Below are 20,877 nucleotides of genomic sequence, written 5' to 3' on the forward strand. Positions count from 1 at the left end.
TTATGAGAACAAAAACAAAACGGAAAGTTATTGTAGACACTGTGCACTGTTCCAAACTGCTCAAATTTGTTGTCTACAACAGAAATCTGGAGGTGTGAGCCTTCAGTGAACAGCAAGTAATGGATTAAATGTTGTTTCAAAGTTGTTGCTCATTTTGTAGCCTTTGCAGTCCTCTCAAGGGATCAGACATGCTGGATGTTGCAAACTTCTACCAAACCGTTGCCGGAAATTTTATGGGAATTGTGCAGTACAATAAGGACAACCGAGCATTTGAGGTTAGAAAACTATGATGCATGTATGTTGTTTATCCTCCATGCTGCCTCCAAACTAGCACAGTGCTGTACAGCTTTTCATTGTATTAAGCAGGGGCGGATCCAGGAATTCCGTAAAGAGGGGGCGCCTTTACAAAATTAAAGGGGGCACGTGTGCCCCCTCCATTTATTCTTTTATTTCTTTTGTTTTAACAAAAAATAAAGTGGGGTGCATGCCTGGTGCACTCCCTCCTGGATCCGCTACCTTTAAGAATAGAAAGCTGTCATTAATTATTCAGTAAGCAAATGTTTTTCTGCTGTACATTGTTGTGAAAGGGGCAAATGAGTGACAAAAGACCTTGAGAGAGATGAGAAAAATCTTCACATTCCACCAATATCTCCTCAACATGAGGTAGGATTTTTGGGTACCTAGTCCGTATATGCTACGAGAGGGTGTTATGCTACAATTACGGCCTTTTCTCACTGACAAAAATTTTGCTTAGCCCTGGCAGTTGCAATTACAGATCCTTGAGGGACACCCCATCGAAGTAGAATGGGTTCGGAAGTGACTACTGTTAACTATCACTTTCTGTTCTCTGTCAGTAAGGTATGATAGCCAGGCTGATGCTGTTTCGGTTATGCCGAACCTGTTCTTCAGCATGGAGAGAAGGATCCCATGATCTATCATATCTGTTCTCACTGGGTTTTTTTTTAAATGGGCGAGCCCCACTGATAGTACGGGCCTATCTAGCACTGCAAATTGGTAGGATTAGCACCATAATTGCGTTGCTAAGAACGCCAGTGAGAACACAACAGAAAGACATGTAGTAGGGCACTTAGGAAGCCAGCAGAAAGAGGTTGCACTGCAACCAGTCCCAGCCAAGACAGCCATAATGTTTAATTCCTTGACGTGATCATGATGAAGTCAAGCTATTTGATAACACAGACAAAATAGCTTGGATGTACTGTTTAATGGTCATCGCTAGTGGAAGTAGGAAACTTAGAAATAAAAAGCTTATATTGCATTGATATTAAGCAATATATTATTGGTAGATAGCTAAAAAGTGCTTTGTGATATCTGTTCTTATCTGTGACTCATTGCACACAACACTACCATAGTAGCTAGCTATTTGCATGTCGTCTGTTCTTGGGACAGTTGTTCGTTTATGGAGGCTTATAAGTGCCTACCAGATGATGAGATAAGAAGACGACAAGACAAGCTAAATACCGAGAAGCCGAGTTATTGTAACTAGGCAAGTCGACTTGTAAGATGATGAGTTGCCGAAACTTGGCAAGTCGACTTATTTTGGACAAGACAAGATGACAAGTTGTTGAAACTCGGCTTGTCTACTTGTTTTGGACAAAAAGACAAGATGATGAGTTGTTTGAACTCGGCAAGTAGACCTATTTGAGACAAGATGACAAGATGACGAATTGTCGGAACTTGGCAAGTCGGTTTGTGAAGGACAAGAAGACAAGAAAATGAGTTATAGGAACGCAGCAAGGCAACTTGTTTGGATAAGAAGCAAAAAAAAAGGTCCTTAAACATTTATTTTTTTTATTCATTTTATCAATTTCAACATATATGTATTTTGACAGGATAACAAGATCAGCAGGTGAGTGCTGTTTTACATCAAGGTCCTGTACAATCCAACTATATAAATATAAATCATGTTACATAAATATAAGCATAAAAACCACAACAAACAAGCAATCAGAGTTGTGAGGAGCAAAACGTCTAGTTGAAATCAGTAGTAACCAGATCAATGTACGATATGACAAAAGAATATGATGGAAAAGGATACTATTAACCCTATTCTAACTGGGGGGGGGGGGGGGGTCGGGGGGGGGGGTCAATTTGACCCCCCCTCGACATTTCGCGCCGCGATTCCGCAACGCGCAAAGATTTTGCTGCGTCATTTCATGACATTTTTCTTTGAAGTCTCCCGCATATTTTGAGACCAAATTTGCGATGTCCGGGTACACCGTTCTGAAGTTACATAATGTTTTGCGTATGCATGTCAACCCGAAAATGGCTCAAATTCATGATATCGTGTGCAAATCCAATGCAAATTGTGTTTTTTGGTTAAATTGATATAAATTAGATTATTTCAACTTTCAACCATTGAAATTAATCAATTTTAATGTAGATGAGCATGAAAAAGTGCCTGCAACAAATTTTGGCCAAAAAACAATAGAAAACAAAAGGTCAAAAAACAATGAAATACATAAGAAATCAGCAAAACAATAAAAGCAAAAGAAACTGATTTTGATTGTGCTATTTTTTTTTACAAGAAAATTGTTTCAATGTGTCTTGAGGAACTCTTACACAAAAATTTAGCAATCATTCAGTCTTTTCAATGGAGTTATAGGTGAAAATATGATTTCATGCATAAATTTGCATAATTAATTTACTAAAAATAGAAAACAAAATTTTTCTTTTGTATGACCATGTAATCTTGTAGTTGACATCCGGCTCTATGTTCAGGCAAAATTTTGCGGCGATCGCGCGATCCGACAGTCGAGATCTGAAAGGGGGGTCAAATTGACCCCCCACCCACACTAAAAACTTGGTCTCAAATAGCCCAGTTAGAATAGGGTTAAAACAACAACAAAATGATGCAAGATTATATACACAATCAAACCATTAGGTGTACAAAATTAGTTTTAAAAAAGTACAACATCGTACTTTCGCGGTGAATAAAAAAATTACTCCGTTCTGGGGGTTTCTTTAACGCTTAATTGTGTGTGATTCTAAGCTTTTCTTGTAACCATTACCTTCTTCTGTGCAAGGAAGGAATAATGGAATTATTATGGGATGGAGCAAAGTGATATGTTTGTTGGTTATTGATGTTTTGGCCTTTTCCGCGCAAAGCCCGTGTCGAAATTGTCCTGTTTTAGTTGTGTTTTGATGCTAGATTAGTTTTAATATTTTATCATTCTAAGCATTGCTTTGTAATATTGCTATAATTCTCATTTTGAATGGAATTACTGGGGGCCGGGGATAATATTTTCATTGCCAACTGCCCCAAACGCTCCCCGGCCCCCACCACCCTTCACGAGGGAAAAATCAGGTGATTTATCATGAACACATATATTTTACTATTTCTGAAACCTTCGGGGATGATTGTACATACCACCCTCCCTCCCCCCCCCCCCCCCCCCCCCCCCCCCCCAGCTATCTATGCCCCTGCTTGATGGGGAGGGGTGCTCTGGGAGTTATGTTTGCGAAATATGATATTGCTGTAGAAGTAAGGGAAAGACCATAATACACATAAGTGACAGGTTTATGAACTGAGCTCCTTCTCCCCTCCACCTCTGTAAATCGATCTATAAGCTTGACTCTGTTATCTTTTTTTTTTTCTAGTTCTTGCAGCTTGTCAAAAAAGTTAGTGCTAGTGGCCGTAGATAAATATGCCCTCTCCCAAGTTCTCCCTTGGTAAATCAATGCTATGTGTTAATATCACATTGTGTTGAGAATGCTTATGATATTACTTTTGTCAATTGTTGTTTGTAGGTTGAATAACTCACAAACCCGTACTTAATGATTCTATTTCAAATTTCCAAAGTGAATGGCTGAATAGTGCCGGTCTTTGATTTGGTTTTAATCCCAATTAGTTGTATAATTTATTTTCAGTTTTTTTCCCAAAATTTTAAAATCTCAAATGAAGAAGCTTGAAGAGAAAGGCATATAGGTACGTATTATTTCACTGTTGCAATTTATTCATAGTTTAATATAATTTCAGATAGTTTCAGATGCTTTAAAGAGCAAGTTGCTGCCTTCCGTCTGTCAAATACGTATTCCAGCATTATTCTTTTCCATGATAACAATTTGTGGAAAATGGCAAATAGCTTAAAAATCAGGAAGGATATCAATTTTCCCAGACATTGCTGTCGTGTGGAAGAGAAACTCAGTATGCAAATCCACGGCGCAATGAGGTTGCAAATGTCGTAAAGAAATCTGTGACTTGCCGAGTTTCAACAACACGGCTTCTTGTCCCCTTGTCCCTTGATTTCTTGTCCTAAACATGTCGACTTGGAGAGTTCCAACAGCTCATCATCTTGTCTTCTTATCACCCAAAAGTCAATTTCTGAGTTTCAACAACTCGTTATCTTGTCTTTATGTACCAAACAAGTCGACTTGCCGATTTTCAACTCGGCCTCTTGTCCAAACAACTTGTCATCTTGAAATCTTGTCCCAAACAAGTCTACTTGCTACATTCTAACAGCTCGTCATCTTGTCTTCTTGACCCAAACAGGTCGACTTGCCGAGTTTCAATAACTCGGCTTCTTGTCCTCTTGATTTCTTGTCCTCTTGATTTCTTGTCCCAACAACTTGTAATCTTGACTTCTTGTCCTCTTGATTTCTTGTCCCAACAACTTGTAATCTTGACTTCTTGTCCTCTTGATTTCTTGTCCCAACAACTTGTAATCTTGACTTCTTGTCCTTAACAAGTCGACTTGCCGCCTTCCACCAACTCATCATCTAAACTTCTTGTCTCAAACAAGTCAACTTTGTGAGTTTCAGCAAAAGGTAATCTTGTCTTCTTGTCATAAACTAGTCGACTTTCTGAGTTCTTATAACTCTTCTTCTTGTCTTCTTGTTCTAAACAACTTAAATTGCCGAGTTTTAACAACTGGTCATCTTGACTTCTTGTCCCAAACAAGTTGACTTTCCGAGTTCCAACAACTCGTCATTTTGTCTTTTTGTCCCAAACAAGTCGACTTGCGGAGTTCCGACAACTCGATGCTTGTCTTCTTGACCCAAACAAGTCGACTTGCCGAGTTCCAACAACTCGTCTTCTTGTATTTTTGTCCAAAGCAACTCGACTTGCCGAGTTTCGACAGCTCATCATCTTGTCTTCTCCTCCCAAATAAATCGATTCAACAACTCGGCTTCTTGTCTTCTTGACCCAAACAAGTCGACGTGCCGAGTTCCAACAACTCGACTTCTCGGTATTTAAATTGTCTTCTCGTCTCCTTATCTCGTCATCTGGTTGGCACTTATAAGCTTCCGTATTCGTTTGCTCAACTGAGTCTCTCGAAGCCTTGATAGTCCAGGATTAATGATAGCTAGTGAGAACAGGCGCAATTTTCTTAACCCTGCTGCCTCAATAGTACAGTTCTAAATATGCAAGTGAGAAAAGGGGCTAAGGATAGTCCGGGGTTAAGGATAATATGGGGCAAAGAAGACCAAGTGAAAAAAGGGCTGTAGATATGGGCATAATGTGTGAAGGTCAAAGGTCACTGAACTTTGGCCAAATATGGCATTTTTAGCTGCAGCTTCATCTTGTAATAGCCAGTGATATATTATATGAATTGGATGGAAGGGCAGAAATGAATAGACAATTATGAAATGATAGCAGTCAAGTTAAAGTTTGGTGGTCACTGCTCTTTCACCTCAAAAGTCATTTCCAGTCATCATTTAAGCTGGTAATATACAGTGATGATGTCACTTAGTGGACAGGGTAGAGGAAATAAAAATGACCATTATTTCCATGAATATGATAGTTATGGTAGGTCAAAGATCAAGGTCAATTATCACTGCACTTCAGGTCAAATGTATCTCCCATATGTGGCCCCCAAAGCCACCTGAATAAGCTAAAATCACATGGTTGATAGTCTGTAAGAATTTAAGGAAGGTGAACTTGCAATAATCAGGTGAGTGCCAGACCCCTAGATCTCTTGTTTTACTCTTAGTATGGAATACAGCAGGTATGCTCAAAGTGTGTGCCAATCAGACCTTTTTGATGTTAAGTAGGAATCAGTCCACCAGCTTCTTCCATTTTGCACAATCCAATCTGAAATTTATTCCTGAATATGTTTACATATCTGTTCATTTCTTTACCAATAAAGACATGATTACACCATCTGTGCGTCAAAATTTGAGAGATTTTCATACTGTTTTGGGGTATGAGCTCAGGAATTCTTCTTAATTTTATTTACCCTTTTCCTGCAGAGGGCATACTGCACTCAATCAAAGATAAACCTACTTTAACATTGCTAAAAATTTTATTGTGTGGTCTTGAAATAAATGTCATAACTGCATCTTTATATATATATATTATATATATTTTGGTGCACTATGAGGAGCCTATTTTATTTTGAGGCTTATTTGTGATGTGTAAGCAAGTACCATGATTTTTCATACTTCTACTGCAGGGTCCAGCCCAAATATCACCATTGACACACTGTGTAACATCATGACCAACTCATCTGTTGGTTCAGAGCTTGAGCGCTATGCAGCAGTGAATGAGCTGGTCAATAAGGGAGAATGCATAGATGTCTCTTACAGCAAGATGGTATCTCAGATGAAGAACACATCTTGGAACAGTGAGGCTGCTAATGGATGTAAGTGGCAAACTGAAACTCATCAGCATGTTTGCTTTTCAAGAAAGTGCAAGTATTTCTCTCTTCACATGAGCAAATAATAACATCAAAAGTCAGTTGTGAAAGACAAAGATAATGAATTTTCATGAGGAACATTTCATGGGAACATTCACTTTGACACCATTTTATGCTTAAAAGATGACCACAAAATGGCAACCAAAAATCAGAGTCGGATTTGGCACCCTCAAAAGAGGATAGAACAATTAATTTTCTTTCAAGAAGTACTTTAAAGGAAATACTGCTATTTTGAATTCTGATGGCCATTTTTAATATCTCAAAATCCTCAGGAGTGTAAAATTTGCATCATCCAGATTCAGATTCACTTTTCGTTTAAATAGGGTAAACCATCATATTTTTCAATTTTTTCACCATTTCTGAGGAACTATAGGGGTATTTCAATTTTACAGCAGGAGGCTATCTTGAATAACTCAATATCAGCACCCTTGCAATAGGTTAAAACCATTTTTTCCCTATTTTTCACAATTTATCTGGAAATTTATAGGAATTTCAGATTTTGACATATTGATGACCATCTTGACTTTATCAAAACCCTCAAGGATGCAAGAGTTGCATCATCTATATTTGGATTCAGCATCTTAGAATAGGGTTTATCCAATTTCTAAGGTGCTGAGTCCAAATCTTACAACAAGTGGTGATAAAACAAGGTTCGGCCCAAAACTGCTTTGGCACCCATATTATTTTGGTGATTTCATTCATTGCATTTTTCTGAAGAGATTTGCCTGTGAACATTTCTCTACAACTCAGAGACCAAAATATTATGAAGAGATTTGAGTGCTGATGAAAATATAATTTGAGTTGTGAAATCAATACATTGAAGAACTTAATAAAGAAGTTTCAGATGTGAAATCACAAGCCCATGTTTCCTGTTAACAGTGAGGCAATGGACATATCAGACATGTACTGAGTTTGGATTCTACCAGACATCTGACAGTGCCAATCAGCCATTTGGTAGTCACTTCCCACTCAGGTAAACAAATGGTTACAGAAAGAATACTCACAATAAAAGTTTCTAATTCCAGCTTTACAGTTGACTTGAGGCCAGTGAAATATGTTGATCTTTCTCCATTATCTGTTCTCCTTCTTTTGTCCATTACATGTCATACATTGTGCATCTTCAAGAAATGTACTCATTTTTCATTCAATTTAAATTCATGGTTGGATTCTAACTTAACTTGACAGGTATTATTCCCAGCTCCTGGGGATGCAAAGTCGTTCATAATGCAGAGTTGCTCTCCATACAACCCAAAGGCACAACCTGAATGGCCCGAACTGCGTGATTACAAAATCTCTGGATCCAGAAGCAGTTCAGCCAAGTTATAGTGCATGTATATACTATTATAAGAGTAAAGAGTTAAAGATATGGCTTCAGTAGGCTACAGGTAGGAATGGATTCTAAAGTTAGTTTATGTGTCACATGGTAAAGTGCAGAGCATGATTTATTTAAGAAATTTCTATTAGGCTATAGTCAAAGAAACTGTTAGTACTGCTTCTCAACCAAATGTTGTATGCAATCTTAATAATGTCTGTCCATTTTCTCCGCAGTTTCTCCATCAAACTCTGTGAAGACGTGTATGGGGTGAAATTTGGTAAAGAGGAAAACCAGGCAGGTGTCAATTCTACTAATACCAACTATGGTGGAAGGGAGATTCAGGCCACAAAGATTGTGTTCCCTAATGGCTCCATTGACCCTTGGCATGCACTCGGCATAACTGGTTCCACAGAAATGTACACTGCCATCTACATTAATGGTGAGACTTCTACCACGAATTATAAGTTGTTTCAGTTCTCATCAAGATTTTAACATAGCCATAGATTTTCTATGGGATCCACCATGCTTAGGCAGGCAGCAAGGTAATTTTAGTGTGGATTTTGTGGTCATCTCTTGCATTGTGGCCATCTGAATAAACTCACTATGATATAAATTACTTTGTTTTAAATGAGAAAAGGGCAAACTGGGAATATATAGAGATTTATAGAGCATCACCGCAAAGGGCTTTCAGAGAAAACAAAATGCCATAGGAGGTTACCCACTATGACATCGTTGGCCGTGCCCGCGCTATCATTCAGGACAACTTGAGTGTGTTGCAATTGAGTTGTGTGTATATAATAATGGTGTGGAATGAGCAGTAATTAGGGGGATTCTGAGTGGAGAATTGAGGAGGAGCTTTGACCACCATAATAACGACAATTGAGCTTAGTTGTGGCTGGAGTGGTTGACACAGATGCTGTTGTCGGAGATTGGAGACAAAGTTTAGGTTGTCGGCCTGTCTGTCCGTAATCAATTTTCTGGACTAGGTAACTTCAAAACTGTTTGAGATATCCTAATGAAACTTGGCATATGTATGTATGAGAGGACGAAGTTGTTTCTATCAACTTTTTGGTGCACATGCTCAAGGTCAAAGATCAAAGGTCAAGTTCAAATTCTTAAAATGTCACTATTTCCCCCTTTTCTATGCAATCCCTGAAGGTATTTCTTAGTGTATACCTTTATTACCAGATAAAGATTCTCTAGGGAAAGTTTTTGGCCATTGGGTCAAAGGTCAGAGGTCAAGTGAAAATGCAAAAAATTTACTTTTAACCCTAGAAACAATGATTCTGTAGGAAAAGATATTAGCTAAGGGGTCAGAGGTCAAGTGAAAATGATAGAATGTCACAGTCTTTCCCAATAGTTCTAAAATCTATGCTCAAAGTATTGTCATGAAAATGGATTTTACCAGTAAGTGATTATTTTGAAGAATGTTGGGTCAAAGGGCAAGTAAAAATTCTCAAATTCCCAAATACTTGCTTGTAAACAATTCAAGGAAAGTAAACACTCAACACATTTAACACTCAACACATTTGTGACAAACATGTCATTTCAATTTTTTTTTTTTGCCAGTTACACAGTATGTGAAACTGTAGTCTCTCTTTGTCAAGACATACTCTAGACCTAATGGGAGAACCATGTGATATGGAAGAGTCATACCAGTTGCAGTAGCAACATTTGTAGTTTGTCATGTTCTTGTGTGATGTATTTTTCTACTGTAAAAAGACCTAAAATATTTTTCTCTCTTTACTTCTTGTGTGGCAGGAACGGCCCACTGTGCCAACATGTACCCTTCTTCCCCGGATGACCCAATTCAACTGACTAATGCAAGACTTCAAATTAGGGACTTAGTACAAAAGTGGATTTCAACAAATAAAGATTAGACAGTGAGTCTTTATTATGTTGGTGATTAGCAATTCTGGCCATTTTGAGAAAACCAAATCCTTATTTTTTTGTTTTTGTTTTTGGTTTTATATCAAAGAATTTATGTTGTCAAAAAGCACTCATATTGTTGTCAGAATCATTGGAAAGTAATTTCAATATGTATTTATCAGAGAAAATGTAAATTTCAATCTAAATTCATTAAATAAAATTGATTTACTGTACTTACACATGGAAATACAGTACTGTACATTGTCATTTTAGTCATGTTGTATTGTTCATTGTCACATAATCGGGTAGGCTCGGGCAGAGCGTTTCTTACCCGATTAAGTGTAGTACCCGATTAACAGAAGAACATGTCTCATTCACAATTGACACTCACAATGTGTATGTACATGCATTGTACACTGCACCAAACACCTACACTGTATGCTTTTGCACAGCACATTATACATACCTTACACTTGCTCAGTCACGAGCAATAATTTACACTCTGTTTATGGACAAATATGTCTTCAGAAAACTGTTGTTTGACTATAGACTCCTCGCTAACACGCAGGCGTTTTCTGATGAACACGTCTCTTTGCGTGCACTAGTCACTTAGAACGTCGGATTACTTTTCAAGAAGTGACTGGGGAAAAGCAAAATTATGGAGCTGGTGCATGGCCCGATTTTTGTTGCAAACTTCTCGTATTGTGAATGTTGTTGCGGAGCAAGGGAGAAGCGCAAGTGTGTTCAACTCCTGTCTATCTATGCAATTGTGAGTACCAGCTACATGTGTAATGTTCGTTTACGTGTGGCAAGTCGATCTATACTGGTACATGTGTTTTCATGTTGAATCACTCCCCAAATGATCGGTCTTCTTTGCAAATTAGGCAGAGAATACGATTAGCCATGGAAAATTTGACATTCGTGATTTTCAAAGTTTTATATCTGCAATAAAATGTGGATAGAAATTAGATTAGAAGAACATTATTTTCCCATTTATGCAGAGAGGCAACCCGATTATCAGGTAATTTTAATGTGCATTGGAACTAATTTTGACGTTACTACCCAATTAAATGGAGTACCCGTTTAAGCGATACCCGATTACGCGGAGAGTACGGTGTATATACAACGTGTATATATATATATATATATATATGTATTGGTCTTTCAAATAGCTGTCATTATTGGAATAGACTTGACTATAGAATGTCACACCAATTTTGGTGTTCACCCATGGGCAGAACATGCTTACCTAAACAAATGTCAGTTGAGAGATCGTACATGTAATGAATATTAAAATATGGACATATACAGTACAGTTAAACTCGCATAAGTCGATCTTCTCGGGACTGAGCAAAACACATCGACTTAGGCGATTTTCGACTCGTGCGTAAGTCGAAAAAAATCGACTTAACAACAGTTACACCACACGTACATTATGAATAAATGTACATGTATGTTGTCTACTCTGGAGCCGAGAGCTGGAGAGGTGTGCCGCAGCATGGGTCGCCTGGCAGGGCCGCGGCTAACTTTGCATGGACAGTGCATTAGTATTGGCACAGGTCCGATTACTTTACACCCTTGTTAAACCTTGGGGAAGTGAATATGAACGATCTTGAGCAGTGATTGATTAGTTTACCATACCGTGGCTTGAAATGCGTGTAGAGGTGTAAATTTGATTTACCCGTGCCCGTAGAAACTTTTCCCCTACTTTCCGCTTTGAAAACTCAGCAGCTTCATCCATCCACTGCACAGCGCAGACTGCAAACTTACACAGACTATACACAGCCCACAGTGATTTATTGCACAATAAAATCTTATTCGACTTAGGCACAGTGAATTTAATGGTTTTTTCGTGAAAGTGTTCTTGGAATTTCATCGACTTAGGCGAGTATTCGACTTAGAAAATTTGACTTGTGAGTGAATTAATACACGTAAGTCAATGGGGAAAAATCGGGACTTTATTAAAATCATCGACTTGCGCGATTATTCGACATATGCGATGTCGACTTAGGCGAGTTTAACTGTACATGTAATTTGGGTAGGCACTGTGTGCGCGAGATGCAAAGAATCGAAAGCTGTATGTGCTTTATACACTAAATTAATAGCAAGTCTATTTTTTTTAATCAGGTCTTCCCAACATTTTCACAAGTGGTTAAATTCATAATCATGGAGTACAGTAATGAAAGGAGACATGTATGCATGCGCATGACATTCCTGTCAAGGTCAGAGTTAATAGATTTGTGGCATACTCGGTATATATGGAAGTTGATGCTGCAATGATGGCTGGCTACCTTAGAAAATTGAAGTTGAGGGTACAATGCATCCCTCTCAATGTATTGAATACCCTATACTGTATTGTGTAACAGATAATGTCATTTGTCGTCAGAATTATGTCTCAGGTTTTGAAACAAACTGGGAAGGTTCTTAGCAGATGAAAACTGGAATTACGTTTACCCTTAAAAGTACTTTAAATCAAACTGTTCAGATGTATTTCTTAATGTATGTTCGTGCCTACACCAGTCTTCATCTTCGTACTATTACATTTATCATCTTGTATATTACTAATTTATAAAATTTGAATCCATTTGTCAAAATTGCAATTAGAAAGGAAATATTAAATTGTTTAAGCATATGGTGCATGAAAGTACATTTTACCAGTACAAAGCTCTATGCAAATTTTATCTAAGGTGACTAAAGTGTGAAATATAGTTATGAAGAGCTAGAAAAATGTGTTATGTAGATTACAAATACTTTGATTTTTTTTTTTTTTGTGAAAGCATCTATCATGTGATATTGTTTCCTGTCAGTTTGGAACTATCTTTCCTGCCAATGGGTACATCTATCATTCATATACTTAGACAAATGAAGACATTATATGTGGGTGTGTTCGAACATATTTGTGACCTACTCTACTTTGAGTGCAGTATGTGACTTACCTACCTGGCGTTTTATACAAGTCCATTGCCGGTAGAGAAAAAACAATATGAATATTGGTTGGAAGAAAAACGATGGAGCTATAGTTACCATAACTTTATTCATCTTTCATTTCAACTCCATTTTTATGCCTCCGCCACGAAGTGGTGCCGGAGGCATTATGTTTTCGGGTTGTCCGTCCGTCCGTCCGTCCTTCCGTCCGTCCGTAAAGAATTTTGTGGACAGGGTAACTATCAAAACCTTTTGCGGTATCCTAATGAAACTTGGCATGTATGTGTATTAGGGGGTGAAGTTGTGCCTATCAACTTTTGGGTGCACATGCTCAAGGTCAAAGGTCAAAAGGTCAAGGTCAAATATATAAAATTTCACTATTTCCACCATATCTATGCAGTGCCTGAAGATATTTTCTTGAAACTTAGTGTATACATGTATTACCCAATTAAGATTCTCTGGTGAAAGTTTGGGTCATGAGGTCAAAGGTTAAAGATCAAAAGGTCAAGTAAAAATATTACAACTTCACCTTTTTTCTCTGTACCTTGGAAATTGTTCAAGGTATCTTCATGGAACATAGTGTACTGACTGGCAGTGATTATCTAGAAAATTAAGGGTTCATGCGGTCAAAGGTCAGGGGTCAAAGGTCAAGGGAAACACTTCAAAATTTTACTATTTCCGTCATATTTATGCAATGCTGGCAGGATTATTATATTTTTTACACTTGGTGTATGCATGCATAACCTAATAGAGATTCTTTGAAAGTTTTTTTTTCTTTTGTTTTTGCCTCAAAGGTCAAAAGGTCAAAGATCAAGTGAAAGTGCTGAACTAAGCTTTTCCTCCATATCTCGGAAGTGGCTCAAGTTATCTTGAAACGTACTACATATTTATGCATGTTCTGCCTGACAGTGATTATTTTATGAATTTTAGGGTCAAAGGCCAGATGAAAATGGTAACAATTTACTATTCAATACAGAAATTGCACTTTTCTGCGTACCTTGAAAATAACTCAATGCATAAACATATGAATGGGTCAAAGTCAAGTTAAAGTCCGTAACTTCCAAATACATGCTCTCCTATAAATCCAATTAAACCTAGGTCAAGGAAGGTGAACATTTACCACATTTGAGACAAACTTGTCGTTTTAATATTTTGCCAATTTTGTGAAAATGTAATCACACATTGTCCACATGTACTATCTGTACCTATTAAGGAGAATCATGCATTATGGGGGAGGCATACCAGTCGCCGTAGCGACATTTCTAGTTTTTCAATTTGTGCTTCTTTTTCTGAGGGGGTTTTTCCTTTTTTTTCTGGTTGCTATGACAAAGTAAAAATACAACAAACTGAAGGAAACAATGGAAATTTGGGAAAAGAATGATAGAGAAGGCAATTGCATATAAATTTAAATTAAAAGTACATAGCACTATGAGATTACAGTATCAGCTGAATAACCGACAGTTACACCTTTGCAGCACTTCAAGTACCGGGTAATTGATTTAAAGTTGGATAGGACCGACAAAGGATTTTAGGCCTATGGGATTACAGGCCCATAGACTGGTCATCTGATATGGACAGACAATGTCATATCAACTGTAGGTACATCTGAAAATCTGTCAACATATTTACCCAGGCAAACTGGGTGAAAGGAGAGGAAGACATATGTTCAAATCAAAACAAATGAATGGATAACTTATTTTGCCCCTACTCATGGCATTGAGTGTGGCCTTTCATTGCTCACTCACTCTCTCACACACACACACTTTTTTATGTAAAATAATTCATGCACTGAATGTTCTTATGTAGTACTTAAGTAAGATGATATCAAATTTTTTTCATGAATTTGAATACGGTCATTTTTTGGCAGCAGTAGTAAATTTTGTTTCGAAGTGGTAAATATTACTTTAGCATTTCTCATTGTTCTTTTTCTTTGTGCGAAATGATGATCATGGTATTAATCACTAGATTGTCATTAACCTCATACTTGATATTGTCTGCCTTATAATGCAGATTGTTGATGAAGCTCCAAAAGTTTGTAGAATGATGGAAAGTCAGTCAATTGTTATTGGAAGAGTGCTCGAAGGTGCAGAAGTAGTGTATAGTCACCTCTATGTAGACTGTATATATGTATTTTGTATTACAAACAAGACTTGCTTCCATTGTCAAATTTTGGAAGCACCAACAGGAGGCAGTATCTTACTCAAGGTAGTCAATGAAGCCGTGTTGATATCTTACTCCTGCCACATTCGGTGTTCTGTGCTGGTGTAAGCAGATAGCTTTAAAGCTTGCATTTGTTTGTAGAAATAGATTGAAAGATCTCTCATGATGCCTGCAGGGGAATGAGTAGTATAAAAATGTGTATATTAATAAAGATTGCAAACTTCAACCTTCAATTTTATATTTAGTTATTGTATGCATTTTGCAACTTCATGATTGTGTGTTTGTTTTTGTTCTCTCTGCTTGCCTAATAAGATGTGGATATTATGCATTTCTGATTTTTATGCCACTGCTTTGTTTTGTTTTAATACATAATATTACTGTGTGTCATATGTCTTGCTTATCTATTTCGTATACATGTATGTGTCCATGATGTTAAACACATCTCCCTTTATTTCAAGCATTTTAAATGAACTTGATATTCCATCTTAATCTACACTGAAACACAAAGTGCTTTATTTATTGATACCACAAAAGCATAATCACACTTGCAGATGATTCTTGTCTCTCCATCATCAAGACTACCTTGGGAAAGGACTTGTTGGAGGTCCACTTGTGAGGATACCATAGCAGGTGTCGATTACCTGAACAGTGGATTGAAAGGGAATTATCTTCTCCTATGTAGATTGAATGACATATGTCAGCTCACCTGAGCCAAAGAAAGACCAAACTTGTGCAGGAGTGGTATAAATCTATAAGAAATTACTCCTAAGTAGTGTAAGAAACTTTTTCGTTTCAACAACGGGAATGTCCAGTGGTTAGCACGCAAAATGTGATGAAAAACAGGTAGGATGTCTGACTTCGGTGGAGAGCGAGCAAGGAGACCTCTTTCCAGGTGTGCGACCTGGCAGATTCGGGCTGCAGTAAGCAGTGATGGGAGTCATCCAGTACGTGTGTGTGTATAGATGTGCAATTGCAGTAGTACAAATGATGAAATTCATCATCAAAGATTTCATTCATGTTTGATCAATTCATAAACTTTGATCCCTTAGGAATACAAAACAATCAATGGGTGATTTTAGAAAGCTCATTTTTTTTTCTAGAAAAATTTCCAAACGCAGTCTTTTTTTACATGTTGATACCACATATCAGCTCCGTTACCAGAGGTAACATATTAGAAATTTTTCTTGACCCTTATTTGACCTTGATAGTGACCTTGAGAGGTTTCAAGTTTCTTTATTTCACCAAAGCAAGGAACATGTTAAAAACAGATACATGCATCAATATTCAGATCTTATTACAAACATACCAGTAAGACAGTGAAAAGGGAAAAAAATACAAATATAGATTGACAATTATACACGTACATACACTCTTTATTTCTGCGGCGTCAAAAATAACTCAGAAAGTGTGAAATATGACTCGGAAATGGCGCCAGCTGGGAGTCAACTCCTTCCGAGTGAAAGCTACTCGGACTTCCGAGTCAAATGATTTCACTCGGATTCTGAGTCACTTTCCGAGTCATTTCTGTAGCGTCAAATTAACTCGGAAAGTGTCAAATTTGACAAGGAAATGGGGTCAGGTGCAAAATGACACAGATTTCCGAATCAAAAGATCACAATTTCACTCTGATACGGTGTCGTTACCCGCATTGTAAGTAACCCATTTTGGTGTAGTAATGACTCGAATTTGGTGTGCACTTTTCTAGAGGAATGCGGAATGGAGGAATACAATAGGAGTTTTCATCAGTGAGTACCCACCTCATTCACAACACTCAAAACACTCAAAACACTCATATAAATAATTACCTGACAGTCAGTTTTATTTGGGGCAAAATGAACTTTCGACACGGACACATTGACCGGTAATGGCGTAGCCATAGGCGGCTGTACGGCAACTCGTACCTTTTGTACGTAGCCCTGGGCTATATGCTATACGTTAGAACCAATCTGCAATAGATGTGAACCTACCTAGCTACACCTCCACTGTACATGCATGGAACCTACCCGTATGGTACGATGAAACTACGCGAAGGGGGTGGATTGAAACTTATTTATTACATGTTATTACAATAGGTAGGTTCACATTATTGGTTCTAATGTATAGCATATAGCCCAGGCTACGTACAAAAGGTACGAGCTACCGTACGGCCGCCTACGGCTACGCCATTACCAGTCAATGTGTCCGTGTCAAAAGTTCATTTTGCCCTAAATAAAACTGACTGTTTAGACCATGTTTCAGGAAATTATTTATATGAGTGTTGTGAATGAGGTGGGTACTCACCGATGAAAAAACCGGCCTATATATTCCTCCATTCCGCATTCCTCTAGGAAAGTGCACACAAAATTGTCCATCTTGAAGACAAAAAGTTGCAAGACATCCTGCAGCCGCGGCGGATCCCCCCGTCGAGAAATGACGCTTCTTTTTCTTTTCTTTTTTCGCGGGGGTACTACGTCACATAGGACACATGACATGTTTTGTCCAATTGTAGCGCGCGTATGTCATGTACACCGCGCTGGGTATTTCTGATGTGACTCTGCGCAGGTGTAAAAAGTCCGATAACCAAAATGATAACTCGGATTTGAGTCAGAAGTACACGGTTGGTGTTAAATTTACATGGATCGGAGTGAAAATTTTTTGACTCTGATTCAGAGTTGAAAATGTTGACTTGGCAGAAATAAGAGTGTAGGTTAACAGTTATGCTATGGTAAGTAGCAGCCAGAAAGGAGATGTCCCTTATTTTTAGCTGACCTGAAATCATTCATTTAGTTTCAATTATCTATGATGTGTTCAAATGAAAGTAAAACGTAAGAACAGGACCAGACAAGACAAAACAAAACACACAATGACAACAACAAAATGCAGGATGTCTCGAAACACAAGGAAATAAAAGATTATACTCTTGACCTCAGTGAATTTGGCTGTAATTATGGAGGAGAGCTTTTTTGTAACCAGATTTAAACGTATTCAAAGAGTAACCATTACGAATTGCACAGGGGAGAGAATTCCACAGGGTAGGACCAATGTAAATTTATAAAAAGAAGTACGAGATAGAGGTATGTGAAAATTATTCGCGGATCGCGTGCTATAGTTATGAATTTGATTATTAAAAGTGAAAAAATGTAAGAGAGTCTTAGGTAACAAACGATTTTTACACAAATACATAAAAATTTCAGCTTGATATTTGTACATATCATTCGACTGCAATATCTTTAGGGATAAAAAAAAAGTGGTTGGGTATGGGCAAGAAAAGTGGCATGGGAAATGATTCGTATTGCACGTTTTTGAAGCACTAAAAGTCTTTCAATGTAACATTCGTGAGCATTACCCGAAACAGTTATTCCATAATACAAATGAGGTAAAATTATAGCATTATAAATTGATTTTAAAACAGACTTTGGGAGAAAACTTAGTTTATACATTACACCAATATTTTTGATAATTTATTACAAACAAAATTAATATGATTCGACCAATTCAATTTATTATCTATATGAACTCCAAGGAATTTCAGTGAAGACGTCTGCATAATTTGAGAACCACACATGTTAATGCATACAGTGTCAATGTTAAATTTTTTCTTTGAAAATATAAAATTAGTGTTTGATATATTGATTGATAATTTGTTAACTCGCAGCCAATTTGTAATATAATGTAATTCCTTATTAAACATCTCCTGGAGAGAATCAATATTATCATGAGACAAAAATATACTTGTATCATCTGCAAATAGAATACATTGTAAAATCGTCGGCATTTTCACGAACCGACGCTATTTCGTTTTTGAGCGAAAATGCAATTCTGAGAAAATCGCGTTTAAAGATCTCACAAGTTTTAGACAACGTTTTCAATGACTTTTCCTGTCTTGTGTGTGAAAATTTTGACAGGGTGATGAGAGTGGAAGTTGTTCTTCCTATCCATAGTGTAATTTTAGTGTGAATTCAAAAAATTTACGATATATCTGTCTTCAAACTCACTGCGTCGGTTCGTAAATCCATCGTTTCTTGCGCGCACCATAGGTTATGTACTTAAGCGCGGGTCTCACGAACCGACGTAAGTTGTATTACGCCGGTTCGTGAGACCCGCGCTGTAGGGCCTGTACAATAGGTAACGTGCAATACGCGTGTATTTACGAACCGTCGCTATTTCATTTTCGTATGTGTTTACACACAAATACTATTAGGGCTATACCTGCTTATCAACAATAACCTTATTAATTGAAATTAATTGTCATGTAATGATTGTTGTGATGATTACAATACATTTAGTGATAATTAAGATGATAATACAAGCCAGTTTCTCTTAAAGGACAAGTTCACCTTCATAAACATAAGGATTGAGAAAATGCAACAATATTAGTAGAACACATCAGTGAAAGTTTGAGGAAAATTGGACAATCGATGCAAAAGTTATGAATTTTTTAAATTTTTGTGTTGGAACCGCTGGATGAGGAGACTACTACAGCTTGTGAGTCATATGCGTACAACAGTATAAAGAAAATATAAAAGAAAATTCAACATATTTTCACTTTTTTCGCATAATAAAAGAGCAATTGACTTGCCTCTTTCTAAAGGCAGGGGGAATAATATTACCCATAACATTTATCGGTTACGAGGTAGGGGAATGTGTACTTTTTTCAAAAGATGGAATTTTGTGAAATTCTCTTTATATTTTCCTTATATTGTTGTACGCATGTGACATCTAAGTTATTCATACACTGCAGTAGTCTTCTCATCCAGCGGGTACTGCAAAAAAACTTCAACAATTCATAACTTTTGAACGGATTGTCTGATTTTCCTCAAACTTTCAATGATGTGTTCTACTAATATTGCTACATTCTCTCAATCCTTATATTTATGAAGGTGAACTTGTCCTTTAATTGTTCTAAAAAGAGTGTTGTCATTGTTTTCATCTTCATTTAGTTCACGCATGTATTGTTATTATAGCTGTGGTTGATCGTTCCAAAGATTTCTTTGCCCCCCCCTTTTTTGTGGATATATTATTATTTAACACTTTTGCATGTGGACATCTATCATTTGGTAATACATGTACTCGGTATACTGTGTTTCATATTTTTTTTACTTTTTACTATTTTTTTATAACTTTTTTAATTTACTTTTTTATTTTTTCACATTATTTTTAATTCAAATTCAGTTCACTTCTTTCATAATAATTATGAATGTTTGTTCTAAGATGAAGGATACCGCTAAATCTTGGGAAAAAGACGTGCCAGTCAGTAATAATTACTTGTATTTACTCATCTTTCATACTCATGCATGCACTCTGTTATTTCTTTCTCTGAAATAATCTATTAATTTCTTTATTTCTTATTATTCCACATATTTGTGACATTTACTTTGTCACAATTTTTATCAGTGTCATTATTGTCATTTGGCTCGCATGCGAATTCACTCATAATTCCTCATTTTCCATCTTTCTCTTTCCTGCTCAACAGATTCTATGATAGCTGCACCTGATCATATAAAAACATAAAACTCATCCTGCATGCACTCTTCGAAACTGATAAACTCCTAAAAATACATAAATATCAACACTATCAGAATTTCAAGCTTCATTTTAAATATATAATAATGGTCATGTTTTATTATGCCTTTTGCAGCAATATATTGAAGAGGTACATTATGTAATCGAAGAAACATAGGTCCTCAATAAAATATCAAATTTGAATTATTCAGAGATGAGTAATGACAATGGGAAGGATAACAATTGTGGAAGAGCTCCATAAATCAATACATATCTAATGGCAAATGGAGATGGAATCAAGATTCAAGAATATGTGTAATTCAAGTTCATTATTATATCTGTTCTTGTGTGTTCACAAAAAGAGGAACACAGTTCGAACATGCACACCAAATCTTACATCGTACATTTACATCTATAGAGTGCGGACGGAACATATACAAGAGAAAGAATAACATTCTCAAATTAATATAT

At 37.0% G+C, this 20,877-nt stretch overlaps 1 protein-coding gene across 1 annotated transcript in view; it reads left to right on the forward strand.

Moving 5' to 3' along the window:
- The window catches only part of LOC139734824 (putative serine protease K12H4.7), a 34,400-nt gene extending 23,451 nt beyond the window's left edge, over positions 1–10,949 (forward strand). Inside the window, exons 6-11 of the mRNA XM_071645613.1 lie at positions 161–275; position 704; positions 6,414–6,602; positions 7,536–7,629; positions 8,205–8,410; positions 9,733–10,949. Of these exons, the coding sequence (XP_071501714.1) occupies positions 161–275; position 704; positions 6,414–6,602; positions 7,536–7,629; positions 8,205–8,410; positions 9,733–9,851 (724 nt within the window). The 3' untranslated portion in view covers positions 9,852–10,949. The remainder of the gene's footprint in view (positions 1–160; positions 276–703; positions 705–6,413; positions 6,603–7,535; positions 7,630–8,204; positions 8,411–9,732) is intronic.
- The last annotated feature ends 9,928 nt before the right edge of the window (positions 10,950–20,877 follow it).

Source organism: Diadema antillarum, unplaced genomic scaffold (assembly GCF_040938485.1).
Source record: "Diadema antillarum isolate AM-2024a unplaced genomic scaffold, OU_Dant_1.0 scf00000027, whole genome shotgun sequence".
NCBI classification, from domain to species: domain Eukaryota; kingdom Metazoa; phylum Echinodermata; class Echinoidea; order Diadematoida; family Diadematidae; genus Diadema; species Diadema antillarum.